The sequence below is a fragment of the Lissotriton helveticus genome, chromosome 1_1 (genome assembly GCF_964261635.1).
Source record: "Lissotriton helveticus chromosome 1_1, aLisHel1.1, whole genome shotgun sequence".
Lineage (NCBI taxonomy): Eukaryota > Metazoa > Chordata > Amphibia > Caudata > Salamandridae > Lissotriton > Lissotriton helveticus.
This window is the reverse complement of record NC_136057.1, coordinates 605,549,912-605,571,887: the sequence shown is the minus strand read 5'-3', so window position 1 is coordinate 605,571,887 and position 21,976 is coordinate 605,549,912. Positions and strand designations below refer to the sequence as shown.

Below are 21,976 nucleotides of genomic sequence, written 5' to 3'. Positions count from 1 at the left end.
CGATATATCTGTAAGAAACAGTAGTTAGTATTAGATTCCTTACCGCCCCTCCCATCCTCCCCGTTTTGCGAACTGATACCTAGGGTTGGGCCCTAGTTTCAAATGGCACCAGTGTTGGTTCTCACATGGCTCTGCGTGTTCTGGCGCGGAAAAGCTGTGTGCAAAGAACTGACGTCAGCGCGCGGAGGCGGCGTCTATATACTCCAGCGACGTCATCACGGCGCACGACGCCGACGATGGACGCGGAGCCGCAGGGGACGCCTGCAGACGACGCCTACCGACGCGCAGGGGTACTGCTACGCAAAAGTTTCCGGATCCAGACTGACGCCTGGGGATATTCTAAGGTAAGGAATCTAATACTAACTACTGTTTCTTACAGATATATCGTTACCGAAGGTAAGTAACTTGTTCTTCTTGCGTATAGGACACTTTTAAGATGAGTAGGAGGAAGGGCAGGTTAGCTGGATTCCACCAGCAAGAGTTCCTATTGTGTGCTGAAAAATGCTTTGCCAAATAAAAAATGCAAAAAAAAAAACTCTTTCTATATCATGTTCATATTTTCATTGTCTCTTAAAATAAAAACAATGAGCCCTCAGCCCATAGTGACCACCACCCAGAAGTCAATAACCGCTGGTTGGCAGCATTCACTTGATTGTGCTTTTTGGATCAATCATTTTTTTACTGCTCTTACATTTGTAAAACACTGTGTCAACACAGTGATAAAAATACAGAAAATATTGTTAAAAACCTGCATAATGGTTTTAATTAAGAATGGCTCTCTAAAGGATGAATGACATATAAATGTTTAAATGCCTCTTTGCTGACAACCACAAATGAATGTCTTGCAGGATACTGTAAGCAATATCACTCATGTTATGTGTAATGATATTTTTTGTAGCTTGTTGAGGTGAAGATAAACAACGGTAAAATACTTCAAACAAGACCTCAAGTGTTATGTTTGGAAATTAGTTGACAACATTTACATATTGCACACATTCTTTAGATATTTTGATAATATTTCTTTGCTTATATTGGTCCAGCTTGCTGCAGTTTTTCTACCAGAAGAATTCATTAGTTTATCGTACCCTCAAGGGATGTCCAACTAAAGAGTATCATGATTTGATACAACCTGGCGATTGACTGCATGAGCTGCAGTATTAGAGATGGGCAGCATACTTGTGAAAAAAGGGTTGACATTCTTGAAGGCATGCAATATATATGCCAGTCCTCCCGGATGACGCATTCCTGATTTGATGAAGATCTCAGGCTAAGCAGCCCAAAGAACATTAATATTTGAACCGCAAATACACCAAAGACTTATATTGGTATAACTTCACTACTAATGATACAATCAGAAACCTACTCAAGTTTGTGATAGAATACTTGACACTAAGGTGTGAAGGTATAGACATCCAAGAGCACTATAAGGCCATGCTCATGGCAAGACAGTGCTATACAAATCTCTGTAATAAAACATAATGTTTTATAGGTAATATTGTTGTAAATCTAGATGCACTCCAGCTGTGGACCTGCAATCATGATGTGTATTGAACTTGCTTCTGGTATTCCCCATGAGCTTTGAATGTTCTGCAGTTGCTGTTGTAGTACAATCCTGTTAAGTATGCTTGCAAGATGTGTTGTTTATAAAATCTTACCTTAAACTGTTTTGGTTTTTTATTTTTACTTTTTGCTTTAGGTTGATTAATCATACAAAAAAGTTAATGGAAAAAGAGGAAAAGCTTTGTATTAAAATTCTGCAAACGCTACGAGAAATGCTGGATAAGAAAGACAGCTTTCCAGAAGAGGTACCAAACTTTTTTTTCCTAGTAGAAAATGATTTCTTCTATTTAGGCTTCTCTGGCAATCTTCAATTTTAGGTGAATGCAGTTTTTCATTCAACCTATTGTACATTAATAGGAAAAATGTGTATGCTGACTCTAGATATTGTATACTCTGTCTCAAAATGTATGTCATATTACCTCAGAAAATAATGTAAAGATTGACTTTTTATAATAGCTATTAATGTGAAAAAAACCTCTTTACATTTCTACAGATTTTGGAAGTAGGAATTTTAAGGCCAAACCGTGTTTTCAGTTGAATGCAGTTTTTAGGTTTGCCTTACTTGTATTTTCCAACTCTTTCTAACTTCATGGTGCTCACTAAGGTCACAGAAAAGGGGGATAACCAAGAGGTGGTTCTTTTGTTGATGATACTGCGCACCAATAAAGATATCAATAGTGATTGGCTGTAGCTCATATTTCAAAAATAAAGAAGAGCCTTTCATCAATGTATTGTCAACTTGCATCTAGCTCTTTTTAGTTATGCGAAGAGATGTGTCTGCCTGACAACTATTGATTGCCAAGTGCGAAATTGCAAGTTAGTGATTTCTAAGCTTTAATCCCAATTGCCACTTAGTTACATATTTCAAAAATATTAAAATTTAAACAAAGTGGTATTTAGGCTAATTGTACGCATTCTTTCTCCTGTTCATGGAAATCGAACCTCATTATTGAAATAATATTGGCAAGCGTTTGTATTGGAATCTGTTATGTTGACTTTGAATAATATTTTCAGCCGCTGTGGATTAAACATACCTAAATTTGACATTGTAGCTTGTTAGTCCTGAGAGTGATAATGGTAATTGTTAGCAAAGCTTGGATTACTCAAATAGTAGTCTGTTAAAGCATCCTTTTTAATTGTAGAACTTTAATGAAAAACACAGAATTGTGGAGAGGTGCAAAGATTTACAAAGAAATTCAATTGGAAAGTTTGTTTTTAAATCTGAAATGTCACATGGTTTTTTAAACTATTGGTGAAATAATAGACAACCTAGCTTCAACATTACATTGTAATATCACAACTTTAAATAGTTGTCATTTACAATAAATGAACATGCATAGGGCTATTTTTGTTTCAATTAGACAGCATTACCATCCCTTCTAGTGTCTTTGTGCACAGATTTACTAGTATGGATTTTTTGTTGATATGAATAATGTAAGAATATCTAGAAGCGAAAAACTATTTAACATTAAAACAATAACACATCCAAGGTATACACAAATAATACTGCCATTCTTTGGGAGAAATTGGCTTTAGTGAAGAATAGTCCATCGGAGACTGGTTGGTCCCGTCCTTGTAACCATTTGGACCGACCAAACGCTTGTTGCCGTCATGGAGATTAACAACTTAGTCACTGCTCATGGAGCCACTGGATACTCTATTTTGGTCTATTGCATGATTTATTTGCACTGCTGTAACCTCTTGCTTACCTGCTGTGTCTTGATGTCACACTGAAACTAATTGAAATCTAAATAAAAAAATATATAAAAGGCGCTTGTTGCCTTAGGCTTCTTGTTGCTAATGTTAGAAATTTGCAACCTGAGACAGCTTAAAGCATTGAGTTTAGTCAGCTCCATAGACACAGAGACAATTTATAGAATTGCTTTTGAAAGTTGTGAACATAGCAGAGGCTTCTGATATGATTTGTTTTAAGATGTTGCAGATAGCTAAATTAATGTTCAGTCAAGATGGTAACTCCTAGTTTGTGCCCCATTTGACTTTATCAAATCAGCCTGATCTATAAAAGCAAATAGAACGAATTAATAGACTAGAAGAATGTTAGTCATTATTCATATACACTTACATTGGGAGTAATCACATTTTAGTCAGTACATCGGGAGTACACTACAGTCCTTTACATTGTGACTTTACAGGTAAGAGTGTAAGTTTCACTTTTAACATATTTAAATGTTTATAAATATATAAGTAAATGCAATCATTTATAATGTATTCGTAATGATATATTAATGTGTTAATATGTTATTGAAGTTATTTACATTTTATTAATTTACAATCTAGAATTTAGTATTATTAATTAAACTAAATGTAAGTGTAAAATAACAATAATATTATACTAATAACATAATTAAGCATTAAGATTCTTACTTTTAATGTAATTATACTTAATTCTATTTTACTTAATGGAATATAATTTTAAATTGCTCATCCCTGACCCATAGAACCCTTACTATCCCTAAATGTTTCCCAATCCTGAACCTGAAAAACCTCTTAGTACCACTAAACACTACCCATGCCTGAATCCTAAAAACTCCTAACTTCATCTATAGACTACACATCCCTTAACTATAAAAATGCGTTGCTACCCCATACACCTTCAAACCCTAAATACTACTTAGTTCCCCTATACACGTCCCATCCCTGAACCCTAAACGTTCATACATCCTCTATATACTACCCATTCCTGAACCCTAAAACACCGTACTAACCTACAAAGTACCCATCCATGCGCCTTAAAAATCAGTGCTATCCCTATACATTGCCTATATCTTGAAACTTAAAAAATATATATATTAAATTAAAATTGTTAAATATTTCAATAAATTAATATTTCGTGGTACAATGTATTGCTATTTTAATTACAATAAATTTACATATTTGATCTATAATGTTTAAAAGTAAAAAAGAGTTAAACTCTACTATTTTTAGCATTATTGTTTTAAGTAACATATATGTATGTATCGAATAGCACTCTTTACCATGCATTTACAACGCAAGTCGTTACAACGACGCGTTATTACATCGCATGCCATAACAATGCAAGTCGTTACAACGACTTGAGGTGGGGGGGGAGCTGGAGTTTGGAATAGTATAATTTATAATTCCAATTCCAGTGTGTGCAACAGTAGGGAAAGTGTTGGATTGAAAATCCAACAAAGCCAACACCTTCCGCAAGTCGTTGTAACAACTTGCGTCGTAATGACATGCGATGGAATAACGCATTGTTGTAAAAGCATGCGTTGTAAACGATGTGTAGTAAAGGTTGTTTCCAGTATGTATCAAAATAAATATATATTCACACATACATACACACACATGTATTGTTACTTAAAACAATAAAAATGTACTTACCTGTGATGTAAAGATCTGCACAGTAATAGAGAAAAAACTTACCTGCTATGTAAAGACTGGTGATTTAACACCTGTGAAGAAATGGTAACATACTGGCTAGAATTCCCAGTAACATTTTGATGTATAAAAGCAGTTGTTGATCTATAGAGTTGAATATAAATTATTTCTTTTTTTAAATGGAGTTTTATATAGCGTGAACTTGACCCGAAGATATTGGGTATCAGAGCGCTTTACACAAGCATCAGTTGCGTTACATGAGGACACATTAATTTTTGTTATGCATGGGGAGATTAAGTGATTTGCCCAAAATCACAGGATGTTGTGCGTCCTTGCAGAGACTCTAACACGGTTACCGAGATTTGAAGTTGTCCGCCCTAGAGGCCAACTTCTCTCCCCATTATTGGCAGGACATCCCATCAAACTTATGCTTCTTTTATCCATGTCTTTCAAAGTTGCCATTAGACCAAGATGTATTTTATTACCTAGACCAACGCCTAATTGACAAACATAGGGAAACTGAACTGGATGACTGGAAGAAGGAAAATACTTTCTTATGGATGCTATTGACATGGGATTACTACTCTGTGATTAGAGGTAGCCCTTGGCTGCATACTTTTTTTTTTAAATCTCTAGTAAAAAATGATTTCTGTAATGTTTCCAAAGTGAAGCCCAATTTGATCAAACAGTAGCCAAACCACTTGATTCAGTACTTTGACCCACTGCTTTACTGAATTTGCAGCTAAATGAAAATTCAAAATAACAGCTACTGATTTTAATCGCACTAGGTTTAACAATATTGTATCCTCATAGGTGACTACATGTGTCCTCAGGTTTGGCCATTCCTTAAAAAGCCTCTGACTTTCAAGTGTCCAAAGGCAACATATGCTAACGTAGTACAACATTGTACACTTTATATGAGGTGCATCCTTTTTTAAAACAAAACAACTTTATATTGCAATTTCAAATATGTTAGCATTTCTATCTGTTACACATAGATTTTCAAGGTGGTGGTAAATAGGTAGTGCAGCACAGCTGCCCAACAATGCTCCCAACACTGTACTTGTACTTTACTGATCTCAAATTAACAAATTACAACACAAGTTATAAACAAACAAAACTCTCCCAAGCACACCATAGAATCTCCTTCCCACCCAGGGAAAAGCTAACCCACTCAATGCTGATACCGAAGACACCCTTCCGCCACCTCTGACGTTGTTCCCTTTATCCATACCAGATGTATATTGTTATCCAACACACCCCTTCAAGTGCTCCCTCCTAAACTATTCTCCCAGGACCGGTCATCCTCTGACAAGTTCACTTAACCAGCTAGGCAATGAAGCATGTCCTCCCAGTGTCGAAGGTCTTCCATTACCTTTTCACCCATACATACAAACTTGAGGTGGATCTCTTCCACCAGTGCCCACTCCAACATGTCCTTTTTCCATTTATCTGCTGTAGACCCAGCACTGGCCACCCAGTTTATTGCCACCCACTGTTTTGCCAACAAACACTAGTTTTGCAAATCTATAGTGCATCACCCTGTTTTTGGGTTTGGGAATCGTGCACAGCAAACAGTGCTGGATCGGCAGTTGGATACCTATAGCAGGTACTTCCTCCCAGTATCTCTTCAACATCTTGCACAACCTTGTAAGGTGGATGGATGTGGCACCTGGCTCGTTACACCTAGTGCATACTGATGACTGATTATGATTGATCTTATGTAGCCTATCGGGGGTCCTATACGTTCAGTGTAAAAAATTAAAGTGTATGAGTTTAAACCTGGCATTACTGGCGATTTCTTGAACTTGAGCACAAGTCAAAGCCTATTCCCAAATCAGTATCTCACGTCTGCTACGCTTTAAGCATTGGCATCAGTTGATCTATGGTCACGCCTGGTACAACCTGGCAATCACTTGTCGTTCTTGTCCGCCCTCCAATAATATCTCCAACGCCTGGGACACCTGTGGTACATTCGAGAAAGACCCGATTTCCCTGGTAGTGCGCACAAGCTTCACAAATTACAAAAATGTTGCCTGCTGTAAACCTGAAACTCTCCCTAGCCTCCTCAAATGTAATGAATGCCTCTGCTTGTTAGAGGTACCCCTACCCAACAGAGGTGTTCATTACATTTGAACACCAGGCGTTCAAGTCAGGGTTGCACACAGATAAAGTACTTTCTCTTGCTTGTTAACTCGCAGGCAAGAAATTTTTTCAAAAGCTGCAATTCTCAGAACAGAATTAGTAGTGATTCCTCTGGTCTGACCTCGTACTTCAGGGTGCCGTCTTCGTACATGGGTACAACATGGGTCATATGTCCCACCCTCATGCCACAGGGTCGCAGGGTATGTTGCAGTCTCATAATGAAGGTGCACAATTAACATTTTCATTTATTGATACTGGACAGAACAAACACTAATGTTCAGAGGATGTTTTGGCAGCAATATAATCACTGTTTTTCCAAACATTTCAAGATGGAAAAAAAGAAGGATGGGCACTGTGAAATCTAACATAGAACTTTAAATTTAAAAGCTTTCAGCTTCTTAACCAGGTACTTTTCAACATGAAAATATGCAGGATAGGGCCTTCCACAAGGTTCATGAGAAGATCTTGGAATGTCTTCATAACATAGTCAAATCTGCCTGTTTCGCTGTTCCCAGTGGTTTACAGGATACTGTTGTAGAACTTTGGTAGATCTGCATCCACCGCATATGCCAAATGAAACAGAATATGGCACTGCAACAGTTGGTTTGAAGCGTGTACCTGAAGATGATTATGATTCCTCTGGAGTGTGAGTTATAATGAGAAACTAGCTTCATCTCTTAAAAAAAATAAAAAGAATTGGTTAAAGCGGCAAAGGGACCAACTTTATAAATAAACATTGGGACATTTCCAATACAACCTAGTTCCTGCACACATGAATAAATATCTCTTGCATTTCCATCTGGCTTTACCCGTTGCACCTGATATGGAATCTTTCCGTCCCGTTTTTGAGATCTGGTGAAAGCATATCTCGGACAGTAGCAGTCTCTTTATTGGTAGAGGAAGAGATCTGTAAGCATGGCCGCCTAGGAGCTGTGAATTGATGGGTTGAAATGGTCACTGCAGGTAACTGGAGTAACAAAGGATGGGGCTAAGAAGCTCAGTAGAGGAGACGATGGGTAAAGAACTGTAGAACCTAGGATGTTGTTGGCAAGATTCTTACGAAATGATGAGATCACACTGTGCCCAATGGAGGCATTTGTATGAATTGTAGAAGAAGCATTCACAAGTGAATCTACAGCTGGATTAATCTGCATTGCAGCTTTTTATTGTAGCCATACTGATCTCCGGCTTGGTTGGTCTGTCTACATTCATTTATGCGCACAAACATTCTTAAATGCACAGTTTATAGTGCACTGAACTAGCAATAACTGGAGACAGGGGCAGGTGTAGTTTACCAGTGTTTGTATGGCGTCATTGGAAGCATTAAACCAATGAGATTGAAAGTAACATCGCACACGAATCCAAGTGTGATATTTTTAAAGACCGGATGCATTTGAATTATAAATCAAAAAAAAAATTATTCTAAGTAGAATTGAGCCTTGTATCTTTTTAGTGTCTTGAAACTTGTTCGCTCAATGCAGCAGTGTTTTTCTGCCAGCTGATTAGAGCACATGTGGGGTTCAGGACAACCAGGGTGTGTATTGAAATGATATCGCTCCCATAGCTCTGATCCCACGAGGTTACACCTAATGGGTCGCTTTAAGGTGTGGGACAGAAAGAATACTCTTTTGACGCCAGCGTTCTGGTGATATTAGACTTTGTTTATTTGCTATATCCTTCCCATTTGCTTGATTTTGTTATCGCGTTTATTTCGGGGAATCCATGTATTCTAGTTTTTCCTCTGAGTGTGTGGTCTGTTCTGTTTGTGTGCGTGTTGACTTGGAATGACATTGCGGCTGGGTCGAGGCCGCAGAGAACCTGCCACGTGTTTAATGAAACTCACGTGTTATACTGAGAAAAAATCCAATTAATGCCAGCAATAACACACCGCGGGAGATGGATTATAAATAATGTTCTAATCACACTTCTGTGGAATTGGATGCGTTTAGCCTTTCGCTCCTTGCCTCGCAAGGTACCAAAAACGTGCCTTCTCCGCGGCGCGGCGCATGCCCCGTCTCAAGTTCCTTCTTCCCTAATGATGTGATTAAAATGGACCGAGGTGTGTGGACGCCTCAATGCGGGCTCCGGTAGCACCTTCTTTCTGCTTTGCAAGGGTTACCAGGCGGTGCAGGTAGTAGCATACAAAGTGTTACATTAAGGGGTGGTGGATGAATATTTATCACAGCCATAGTGCATGGCGATAAAATCGTACCAGTAACTAAACACAAAATGTGCATATGACACCTGCCTAACATTTTCAACCCTGTCTCCTGGCAAAAGCCTGCAAAATGATAGTGATGTGCACACAAGCTCTGTGGACCCTTTTTTCCCAGCGTTTGGATACAGTGAAAAAAGTTGAATCTTTTTAGTAGTGAGGTCAATGTGGCCTACTTATTGAAATGTCTTTGTTTTGTTTAACCTGCCCGAGTAAGGTTGTTGACAAGTGTAGTATGTGTTTCATTCAGTAATGTAATTTTTATTATTTGTAATCATTTTTGGAAAGACATAAAAAATGTAGCTTTTCAGTGACTCCTTTGATGCGTTGCTTCCTTCATATGACCACCACCCCTCAATACAGCCCTTATTTCCGTTAATATGTCCCGTTCTCATCTAATTTTCCCAGGTACAACAATTAAAGTGTCCTGAGGCTGATGTTCTGGCTTTAACTTCTAAATTGCACCATCCTGTTATGTTGTTCTAGGATATTAGCCTTTTTGTTTAAACTGAACTATTTCCATTATCAACTAGAGATTTGAAGTTGCCCCAAAGCGACATGTCACAGATATTTGAAACTAATTAAATAAATAAAATATATGTTTTTTCTGTGAAAGAAAATCTAGCTTTTTTGTAGTGGGAATTGGGCATACCCACAGCGACAAAAAAAATAGCACACGGGGTCAAAAACCCAAATCCTGATTGTCAATCAGTATCTGCTAAGAATTTAGGCCATAAATTCCCCTTGTTACCACTCGCTGCTGCATATAATAAGCCACGGTGATTGACATTTCTGCACGTGATTTAGTAAAGAAAAGAGCAAATGGGGTTTCCGATCACGTGTCCATTAGTGATGCTGAAGAAATCCACAACGTTCTAACTTTATGGATATTAGCGACATTTCTCTCAGAAAAAAAAGGTTGAAGTAAACGTACAAATAGCGTACCAAAGTGGCAGTAACACCACTATATCACCAATGATTGTTGGAGAAGGCTTTTCTCTTTCCACGTGGAAAAGGGAAAAAAGTAAAATGTACGTCTGTTCTATTCTTACAAATGTGAGTTTCTATCACTGCAACCAGTCTGTAGATGTAGGTGACCAAAAGTGTACCAGGACATATCCGATATGCAAAGATTTTGAGTACACCCTCCTTGGATTGAAAAATGCGGTAATTCAATTAAACTGTAGTCGAAAACCTCCAGTGTGTAGATTTTCTTTTCCTGTGGTCCTTTAAGCCTTAAGGGCCAGCTCACCTACTTTTTTTCGATGAAATGTGTGTGTGTGTCTCATTCTTACCTTAGATTTGATTCACTTCTGAATTTCTAAGCTTGATCCACTTTTTTTGTAAGTGTGACTCATTTGTGGAGTACCTAAAGCATACACGTTTTCCAATGAGTAAACATGTCTTGATTCTGGAAACTGGGAGATAACCCTGAATTGGGATAAACCTATTCATTGAAAAAACTTTGTAAATTAAACCAGGAAAATCGTGAGAAAGGAAAGCGTAAGAAAAAAACTACTCCCAGAAAAGCTTTGTAGGTTGGGCCCCACGAGTCTGAGACTGCCATGTTATTACCTTTTTTTTTTTTTAATGAGCCAATCTTAGTGTTGTACTCTGTAGACATATGGTCATGTAATATATCTAGGAGGTGTGTAACAAGATCTAGTTATAATTAAGCAACTTTGTTTACATTAGCTTTTTTTCATGTATGTATATTGCCATCGACAGTGTCCAAGACTAGGCATTTGCAATTGCAAATACGTTTTCAAACAAATGAATTTCTAACCACTGAGATCTAAACTGCCTTCAGAAATCATTTTGTGATTTCATTAACCTAATATAGGGAAAAATATCCTCACATAGAAGAGGTTTGGCTACTACTTTGTTTCAATTTCCCTGTCAGGAACTCATGTTCTTTTTTGTTCCACTGTCACCCCTTTATATTAGGGCTTCACCCAAGACGTGGACTAGTGTCCCCTCAGTAAGGGGGCACAAGCACTACCCAAAAAGTCATATGCCCTTTCCTTTATGATTATATTTGTCCCTGGGGGATGGGGCCCCAAGGCCTAATAAGGCTCAGGGAGGAGGGCTGCAAGCCCCCTCCCCTTAAATTCTGTCCTCGGGGACGCCTCCTCTTTTTGACAACCCCCCTTCTCCAAGTCATGTGTGTTTGCCTTAATTGCCCTCATCTCCTTTCAAAGATCACAACTACTCCTCTAAAGTCATACTTTTCAACATAACAATACTTAATTGTAACTAATTGTGTTGTCATTTAAGGGGAGTGAGAACCCAACTCAATCAATCAATTGGTGATCTTATATAGCACAACTACTCACCCACGAGGGTCTCAAGGTGCTAAATGGGGGTGGGGGTGGATGAGGTCTGCGGTTCAGTCAAAGAGCCAGGTCTTGAGGTCCTTCCTGTATTGCGGCTCCAATAGTGATTGCCTGAGGTGCAGAGGCAGGGAAATCCAGGTCTTCACAGCAAAATAGGAGAGGGTCTTCCTTCAGCTGTGGTCTTGCGGATCCGTGGGTTGGTGGTCAGGGCCAGTTGGGCAGAGCGGAGATGTCTGGTGGGAGTGTAGAAGGAGATGCGATTTTTCAGGTATGCAGGTTCGGCGTTGTGGAGTGCTTTGTAGGCGTGCATGCAACGCTTGAAGGTGATTCTTTGGTTGACAGGTAGCCAGTGTAGGTCTCTCAGGTGGGCAGTGATGTGGTTGTGGTATGGGATGTTCAGAATGAGTCTGGCGAAGGCGTTCTGGAAGTTCTGCTGTTTTTTTCTGGAGGTCTGGATGGTGTTGGCATAGAGTGCATTGTCATAGTCGAGTCCGTTGCTGATAAGCGCATGGGTGACCGTTGCCCTGGCTTCGGTGGGGGATCCACTTGAAGATCTTACGAAGCAAGCAGAACATGTGGAAGCAGGAGGACGAAACAGCGTTGATTTGGCAGTTGATTGAGATCGAGGCGTTCAGGATGACGCTGAGGTTTTGTGTGTGATCCATGGGTGTGAGGGGGTTCTGAGCACTGCGGGCCACCAAGAGTCGTCCCAGGTGGAGGGGGAGGAGCCTGGGATGAGGACTTTGATATGAGTTAAGCCTGAGGCAGCTGTCCTTCATCCAGGTGGTGACTGCATTCATCCTAATGTGGAAGTTGCTCTTGGCGGCTGTGGGTTCGTCTCTGAGGAAGAGAATCAGCTGGGTGTCGTGAGCGTAGGAGACGGCGTTGAGTCCATGGCTTCAGATGATGGCTGCAAGTGGAGCCATGTAGAATTTGAAGAGGGTGGGGCTGATCACTATGTGTTCTGAGTTGAATGGCGGAAGTCCGACTTTCTGCATTCTGCTGGTGAGGAAGGAGTGGATCGATTCCAGGGCTTTGCCAGCACAGTTTAGTCTTGAGCAGAGGGTGTTGTGGGAGACGGTGTTGAAGGTGGCTGAGCGGTCCAGAAGGATGAGGGCAGCAGTCTCGCCTCGGTTGAGGAGGGTGCGAATGTCCTATGTCTCTGTGAGGAGAGCGGTCTCAGTCCTGTGGTTGCTTCTGAAGCCCGACTGTGAGAGGTCCAGGATGTTTGTTTCTATTAATTCAGAGAGTTGGGCGTTGATGGCTTTCTCGATGACTTTGGCTGGGAAGGGGAGCAGAGAGATGGATCTGTAATTCTTGAGGTCTGTCGGGTTAGCAGAGGGTTTCTTCAGCAGGTGGTTGATCTCTGCGTGCTTTCTGTTTACCGGGAAGGTAGCGGATTTGATGGATTTGATGGAGCAGTTGATGTTGTGGCAGAGTTCGGGTGTGATGGAGTTTGGGTGTGATGGGTGTGATGCTTCCTTCCCTCCCCTCTTCCCTTGAGGCATTGGTTCTAGCGCCGGGACACCCCTTCGGGGGTAGCTGCGCGCTCTATAAACTACAAAAATAAATAAATAAATGGAGGTTCTGGCTCGGTTGAAGATGTAGTGAGGGCAGGGATCCGAGGGGGCTCCGGAGTGGATGCTCTTCATGATCTTGAGGGTGTAGTCAGAGGTGAGGATAGTACAGCTGGTCAAGGTCTGCTGGGGTTTGGAGCCATTGGGTGCGGTGGTTGCGGGTGGTTCTTAGGTTGCACGGCTGTCGTAGATCTCCTTGATGTTGCGGTGGAAGAAGATGGTGAAGTTGTTGCAGAGGTCTTGAAACAGGAAATGTCCGCTGTCTCTGTGCTGAGTTTAGCTAATAATTTGACCACAGTGAAGTGTTCTTTGCTGTTATGTGTGTTGGCATTGATGCTTACCTGGATGGCTGTTTTCTTTGTTGTTCTGTTGAGGTGGGGGCGTCTTTGAAGTGTGTGTGATCTTGCTGCTCCTCCATCTTTTCTCGAGCTGTCTGTAGGTTTTCTTGGACTCTTGGAGGATGGGAGAGAACCGTCTGGCTTTCTTAGAGGGCTCTTTGCCTGAGGGGGGCCAGTGTGTTGGTGCAGTCGGAGATCTAGCGATGTATGTTGCATGCTGAGGTGCTGACGTCTGTGGATGACCGTGGTGGGGTCTTGCTGAGGGAGGTGGTGAGCTGGTTTTCGGTGACCTTGTTCCAGGTTCTGCAAGGATTGCGATGGGCGTGGTGGTATACAGTGGGTTTGGTGAAGAAGTGGATGCAGTGGTGGTCGGTCAGTGTGGCTCAGAGGTGTGGCTGACGGAGATATTGTTGCTTGTGGAGAAGATGGGCTCAAGCGTATGTCCGGTTGAGTGGGTTGGGATCAGTTGTTTGAGTCCGATGGTGGCGAGGTTCTCCAGTAGCGCTGAGGTGTAGTAGTCTTCTAGGTTGTCCAGAAGGAAAATGGGGTCGCTGAGGATGATGCAGTCTGTTGAAGCAAGAGCGTGGTGAGCGATGAAGTTTGTTATGGCTTTGCTGAAGGGGGAATGGGGTCCGAGAGGTCTGTAGACTAGGGTGCCGCAGTGGGTGGTATTCAGATTGGTCTGGATCTGGAAGTGCTCCATGTTGGGTGAGTGGCCGTCAGAGCTGGTTGAGAGGCGGAGGGTGTCTTTGTGTACATTGGTGATGCCTCCTCCCGGCCGATTGACGAGGTCCTTGTGGATGATTTGTAGCCGTCAGAGATGTTGGTTGCGATGTTCGGGCTGAGCTAGAGTTCATCCAAGTTTCTGTGAAGATGGCGATGTTGGTTTAGATGTAGTCAAGCAAGTCCCAGATATCCACGGCCGGTCTTTTGAGGGCGCGAGTGTTGAGTAGGATTCATCTGAGGTGGTCGGGTTCGGTTCTTGAGGGTCTTGTGGTTGGTGGGTCTGGTGTGTGGAGGCCAGGAAAGGTGCAGTTGTGGCCTTGGATGTTCTTCGGCGACCCGAAGGAGCAGGCGGTGGAATGTCCGGTGTTGAGGGCATGGAGTGTGCTGGAGTCCTAGCGGTGGATTGTCAGGGACCAGAGTCCGTGACGCTGTGCGCAGTGTTGGTGCGGATGGGCGCAGATGAGCTTGCCTTTATCGTGCCATTGGCGCACCAGCGGCGAGGCAGACCAGCTGCCGTCATTAAATAGTGTTGAGGACGGCTGGACAGCTGCGAGGTGGGAAGCGGGAACACTGCACTGGAGGGTGGTTGGCTGTAGGGGACGAGCAGCAGCAATGGATAGGGAAAAAAGGCGCAAATAAGGAGAAAAGAGAAAGTAACAAGAATGCAAAAATGGAAAAAGGAAAGGGAAAAAAGAGCAGAGGAGCAAAAAAGACAGAAAGCAGAAGACAGAGCAGCATCAGAGTAGGATGCTCCCCACTGGACCACTAGCGCAGGCGGGTGCCTGTGGGTGGAGGAGGGCGTCGAACTAAGGACCTGAAGGTGTCAGGGGCAAAAGCTACCTCGTTGAGCTGTGCCGTGAACCAAAGATCGCTCCTTCACCGCGCAGCAGCTGCCATTAAATAATGCTGGGAGGGCTAGGAAGCTCGGAGGCGGGAAGCGGAGGGGGCGGGCCACAGGGGACAGGCAGCGGCAAGGGAAAAAAGGCCTAATTAAGGAGAAATGTGAGAAAGTGACAAAAAGCAGAAATACAAAAAGGAAAGTGAAAAAACAGCAGAGGCGCTACAAAGACAGAAAGCAGAAGACAGAGGTCAGAGCAGCAGCAGAGCAGAGATGCTCCCCATTGGACCACCGTGGATGAAGCGCATGCGAGTACCTATGGGTGGAGAAGGGCCTTGAACTAAGGACCTGGAAGGATCAGGGGGCAACAGCTACCAGGCGACGAGGGAACCAACTTAATGACAAGGTCACCTTAAGCAACAAACGCGACCCTTGTCCGGATGAAACACTGAATTGACTAATTTAACCTGAGCTCAACCCCCTGGTACCTATTGCACTGAGCAGGCAGGCTTAACTTAGAGGCCATGTGTAAAGTATTCAGTACCAAACAGTAATATGGTCAAAGCACAACACTAGAGAAATTCCAAATGATTTAGAAAAATATATTAAATTGCACCAATAGTTTTTATATTAAAAAAAAATAAATAGCTCCATGACGTGTTAAGCACCAGTGGCCATGAACTGGCTGCAGTAGTCCGATACTCAGGCGCAAATTAGGCTGACCGTGATGGAGTGCGGGTCAGAAACAGCATTTGGGGGTCATCGCTTACTCCAGCGTAGGCCAAAAGCAGGGTTCAAGGCAGGTTCAGCTGGAACTGGTAGGCTGGAAATCTCCAGGAAAGGTCTGTTGTAGCTTGTTGTTAGATCTGGCATCCTTGGCGTGGTACCCCTGACATTGTGCCCCTACCTCCTGTATTTTTGACTATGTCCTGTGCTTTGTTTTTGCTGGTTTTGGTACTCTTGGCACTTTGCCACTAATGATCAGTGCCAAAAGTGCAAGTGCTCCCTGTGTAAATTGTGATTATGATTGGTTATCCATGATTGGTCTATTTGATTCACCAGTAACTCCCTAGTAACATGCACCTACTAGTGGGCCTGCAGCACTGATTGTGCCTCCCACAACAGTAGTTTTTCAAATATGTCTCAGGCCTGCCACTGCGGTGTCTGCATGAGCAGTTTCTAACTCCCATGTCGACTTGGCAAGTGCACCCACTTGCTAGCTGCTAACCTTCCTTTTTCTTACATGTAAGTCACCTCTAAGGTAGGCCCAGGGTACCCCAAGGCACAGGGTGCAGTGTATGTTAAAGGTAAGACATGTACTGGTGTGTGTGACATGTCCTGATAGTAAAATACTGTATATTTCATTTTTCACTTTTGCAAGGACTAGCTCTCCTATAGGTTATCATTGGAGTTGATTTGTAGCATTTTGCAAGTGTAACTTTCAATTAGGAACAGCCAAAGATTTGAAGTTTAGGCTCTCTGAACTCAAAATTTAATCAGCATACCTGTTAGTAAAGGCGTTTTTAATATTGTGTGTTTGAAAAATGACTCTTTTAGAAAGTGGGCATTTTCTTGTTTAACCATACTGTATGCCTATGCCTGCTTGTGGATTCATCATCTGGTTTCAGACTGACAGGGGCTGTTTGTGCATTCACTCCAGACACTCACACAAAGGGAGCTGAGTTGTGCCCTGCATATGCTGATGGGCCACCCTGGGCTACAGTGGTGGGAGGAGTTGTCACTGAAACTCGAGTAGGCTGTGGCTGCTCTGCACACTGTTGTCTCTACTTCCTGAAGTGAAACTGGACCATGGAGGACAGAACTGGATTTACTGAGCAAGAGACACTTTATGAACACAGCCTTCAAAGGGAAAAGGGGGTATAAGTATACACCTCAAACCCCAGAACATTAGATGACTTCTGGAATCAGGAGGAACCTCTGTCTGGTAGAAGAGCTAAAGAGTTGCGAGGAGGAGGAGGCTGCCCCTCTTCTGTGTGTTGCTTTGCTGCATTGGCCTCCAGTTGATCATCTTTTCCTACACGAACCACTGAGGAAGGCAGAGACGTTTTGACCTCCGCGTTCTGTATATCGGCATCCATTACGGGCTGCAGTTTCCTCTAAGCTACATCCGCCCTTTTGAGACGCAAGCGGAGCAAAGAAATACCACGTTTGCCGCCCTTCCTTTTTGCTCGCATTTCAGCGATCTTTGCATGACAGGCATTAATTCCGATCTGCAGCCGCCTTTTAACCACATCCGCCTTTTGAAACGCAAGCGGAGCGGAGAGAAACTACGTTCACCGCCCGGTTTCTTTACTTCTCCCTAAGCTTGATATGACAGCTGCCTTCCGAGATACAGCCGCCTTTTGAAACAACAACGGAGAATAATCATACCACGGTCTCCTCCCTTCCCAGTGAATTTCAATTGAAAGCCTAAATTAAACACCGGCCTTTAAAGAAAACAACGAGGAACCTTTTCCTTTATTTTTAAAGACGTTGAAAAGTATTTGTAGGCAGTAGTAGGATGGAAGCAGTGATTATTGTCTAAACAGTTATCACATACCGTCTCCAGATATAAAAGGAGAGGTGCCTTACCTGCCCCATCTACCACGAACCTAATAGTTCATAACTTCTCTTTTTTAGAAAAAGTGGCTGGATACCGATCTGTCCTGATGAAGACAAATGATTTTGTCGAAACGCGTTGACACACAGCCCTAGATACTTTTTTGTATTGGAGAAATTATTTTTAAAAAAAAGCCCCCTACCCCTTATTTGATGTACATTGATATGTTTGTTTTATATCCATTGTCCAATGAAGTCATGTTTACTCATATCATGTAACCATCTTTTTATTGCATCGTATGTATCCATACATCTTTTATAATTATATTAAAAATCAACCCTTTGATATCATTTCAGTCCATTGCTTTACTTTTACCAATTAGATGTTCATGAATATGTGTCTCTTTCAATAGCCAGCTTTCTGTCCTAATTGTCTGCCTGGGTAGATACCTTTGCACAAAAATTGGCCTCCAGTTGCTGCATCTGCCAGGGAGAGGAAAAGGACTGGACTTTGCTGTTTTTCTACTTGTGAAGTTTCTCCAAGGGCTTGTGTGTGCTTGGCTCCTGTCCTGAAGTCCATCTGCATTGGCATGGTTTCTCCCAGGTCTGTTACACTGTATAGTCCATCCCCTGTGGGGAAATGGACCACCTCAAACGTTAGAGGTTTTCACCCTTCCTCTGTTTAAGCCATAAGAGGGGCTTATGGTCTGTCTGAACAATGAAGTGAGTGCCAAACGAATATGGAAACCGCTTCTTCAGGATGCTGGCCTCCCTCTTTAAAGCTGATCAACGTTTCTCTCTGGGTGTCAATCTACTGCTGATAAAGGCTACAGTTTGATCCGGCCCTCTGCATTAAGCTGTGAGAACACATCCCCTACCCCCAACTCAGATGCATCTGTTTGGACAATGAATTGCTTAGAATATTCAGGACTCTGCAGAATGGGAATGGTACAAATTGTCTTCTTGAGGTCATCAAATGCCTTCTGACAGCTAAGTGTCCACTGAACTTTCTTGGGCATTTTCTTTGATGTAAGATTATTCAAGGGAGTCCCTATGGACCCATATCCTTCGACAAATCTTCTGTAGTACCCAGTCAGGCCCAAGAAAGCTCTTACCTGAGTCTGGGTAGTTGGCGCAACCCATTCCTTATGGTCTAGATTTTGCTCTGAAGTGATTGAACCTGGCCATCACCCACAAGGTGGCCTAGGTACACAACCTTTATCTGCCCTTTCTGGCACCTAGTAGCCTTGATAGTGAGGCCTTCTTTTTTCAGTGCCTCCAAACATTCTTCAGGTGGACCAGGAGATCCTTCCAGGTGGAGCTAAAGACAACTATATTGTAAAGATATACTGCACTATTGGCTGCCAGACCTGTGAGAACTTTATTCACCAGGCTTTGGAATGTGTCAGGTGCATTCTTCATGCTAAAGGGCATCACAATAAATTGATAATGCGCACTGGGGGTTGAAAATGCTGTTTTTGGTTTGGCATCCTCAGCTAGTCTGGTTGGCCAATAGCCAGCAGTAAGGTCAAATGTGCTTAAGAACGTGCCTAAGGCCAAAGTGTCAATAAGTTCATCTGCCGTTGAAATTGGATGAGCATGAGTCCTAGTGACTGCATTGAGTCCCCTGTAGTCAACACACAACCTCATCTATCTGTTTCCACCCTTGGTGTGAGGTTTTGGTACCGGGACTACTGGACTAGCCCAAGGGCTATCTGAGGGGTCAATTACTCCCAATTCAAGCATCTTTTGGACCTCTGTCCTAATGCAATCTCTGACATGGTCAGGCTGCCTGTAAATCTTATTTTTAACAGGTAGACTCTCACCTGTGTCCATGTTATGGGTATATCCGGTGGTTTGCCTAGCTGTCAAAGAAAACATATGCCTATATTGAGTGAGGACCTTCTTGCAATCAATCTGCTGTTGGTCAGTGAGACTGCCTGCCAAGGCTACACCATCTTCTGACCTATCATCTGGGTTTTTTGAGAGGAGATCAAGGAGAGGGTCACTCTCTTCCTCCTGTCCCTCATCAGTTGCCATGAGTAAGCCCATGACAGAACTGTCCACAAAAAGTTTTAGCCTGTTCACATGGAGCACCCTATGGGAGCTTTTGGGAGTGCCACGGTCCATCTGGTAGGTGACCTCACCTTTTGCTCAATTATAGTGTGGAGTGCACTCCCCTTGTCCTGGAGAGCTGTTGGGGCCACTGGTTCCAACACCCACACTTTCTAGCCTGGCTGGTAAACAGTCAGGACAGACTTTTGGTCATGCCAAGCTTTTTGCAATTCTTGGCTGGCCTTCAGGTTTTTACTTGCCTTCTTCGTGTACTCAGCCATCCTGGAGCGGAGGCCAAGTACATAGTCCACAATGTCCTGTTTGGGAGGTTTGAGAAGTAACTCCCATCCCTCCTTCACCAAACACAAGGGACCCCTAACTGGATGCCCAAACAGAAGTTCAAAAGGGCTGTAGCCAACCCCCTTCTGAAGGACCTCTCTGTAGGAAATGAGAAGGCAGGGCAGAAGAACATCCTATTTTCGCCTAAGCTTTTCTGGGAGGCCCATGATCATACACTTTAGGGTTTTGTTGAATCTTTCAACCAACCCATTGCATTGAGGATGGTATGGGGTCGTGAATTTGTAATTCACTCCATACTCTTTCCACAATGCAGTAATATAACTTGACATGAAGTTTGTACCTCTGCCAGTTAAGACCTCCTTAGGGAAGCCCACTCTGGAAAAAATTCCCAAGAAGACCCTTGCCACCACAGGAGCTGTAGTGGTCCTAATTGGAATCGCTTCTGGGTATCTAGGGGCATGGTCCACCACCACTAAAATATACCTGTGCCCAGATGCTGTAGGAAAGTTTTATGGGACCAAATGATATCAATCTCAACCCTCTCAAAGGGAACCCCAACCACTGGAAATGGGATCAAGGGGGCCTTTGTGATGCCACCTGACTTGCCACTGGCTTGGCATGTAGTACAGGAGCGACAGAACTCCTTTGTGTCCTCAGACATGTGGGGCCAGTGAAAGTGAGGGAAAAGCCTGCCCCAAGTCTCACTCTGCCCTAAGTGTCCTGCCAGGGGAATGTCATGTGCCAGGGTGAGTAGGAAACCTCAGAACTTCAAGGGTATAACCAACTTCCTGGTGGCACCAGGCTTGGGGTCTCTACCCTCTGAGTGCAGAAGTCCCTCCTTCCAGTAGATCCTTTGGCACCCAATGACATTTCCAGCAGCCTCAGCAGCAGCTTGGTGTCTGAGGGGTTCAAAAGAGGGGCAAGTTTGCTGTTCCAAACTCAGGTCTGCCCTGGAAGGGCCCCCCACCCCCAAGAACTCAACTTGATCAGGCTCAAGTTCATCTGGAGCAGTTCCTTCACAGGGACTAAGATCATCTCCATCAAGAGACTGATCCTCATTCTAAATTTGAGGGGAAGACACAGCTTTACCCCTCCTGCTCCTTCTCTTGTAAAGCACTTGGTCCATTGTTCCAGGATCCAGGGCCTGTTCAGTGGATGTCAGTTTGGCTTGTGACCCAGTCACAGCAAACATGTCTGCAGAGATTCCCAACATTGCTGCATGAGTCCTAAATTCAACTTCAGCCCAGGCTGAAGTCTCCAAATCATTGCCCAACAAGCAATCTACTGGTAGGTCTGAACTTACTACAACCTTAAGTCCAGTTAACCCTCCCCAGCTGAAATTAACAACTGCCAAGGAATGGTTAGTCAGTAAATTGTTAGGATTGGTCACTTGGTACATTTCCCCAAGTACGTTTTGGTCAGGAGACACAAGTTCCTCTTTCACCATTGTGACACTGGTCCCTGTGTCCTTGTAGGCCATGCCCTCTGTTCCATTGATCAAAGGCTATTGTCTGTACTTGCCCAGGTTACTGGGACTGACAAGTAAGTTGGCAGGATCTATGCCACCATCAAAAACTAGAACAGCCTGAGCTGGAGTTCTGGCTAAGCCTGAACCCAACTCTGATCCCAATGGTAACCCTTGTTTGCTGTACTACCACTTGTACTGGAGCTAGGCAGCGCAGTTTCCTTAGGAGCAGTGGTAGTTTCCTTGGCCTTTGGACAATCAGCATCCCTTGTCCAATGGGTCTTCTGTTTACAGAGATAACACAAAGGTTTCTTTTTGCGTTTCTTGTTGAATTGTTAACCCCTCCTCCCCCCCCAGATGCAGGTTTTTGGGGCACATGAGAAGGCTCTTTCATGTCTTTGCACTTGTCCCCTCCCTTATCCTGAGTTTTAGAAGAATCTTGCCTTTTCTGGTCATCACTATTGTTCTGGTTTTCCTGCTTTACCCTGGTTCTGGC

At 43.1% G+C, this 21,976-nt stretch overlaps 1 protein-coding gene across 3 annotated transcripts in view; it reads left to right on the top strand.

Annotated features, from left to right (window-relative positions):
- ITPR2 (inositol 1,4,5-trisphosphate receptor type 2) overlaps positions 1–21,976 on the top strand; it is a 1,735,249-nt gene that overhangs the window by 1,074,737 nt on the left and 638,536 nt on the right. For all 3 annotated transcript variants that reach the window (XM_078674117.1, XM_078674116.1, XM_078674118.1), the window contains one exon: positions 1,697–1,805. In XM_078674117.1, the coding sequence (XP_078530243.1) occupies positions 1,697–1,805 (109 nt within the window). The remainder of the gene's footprint in view (positions 1–1,696; positions 1,806–21,976) is intronic.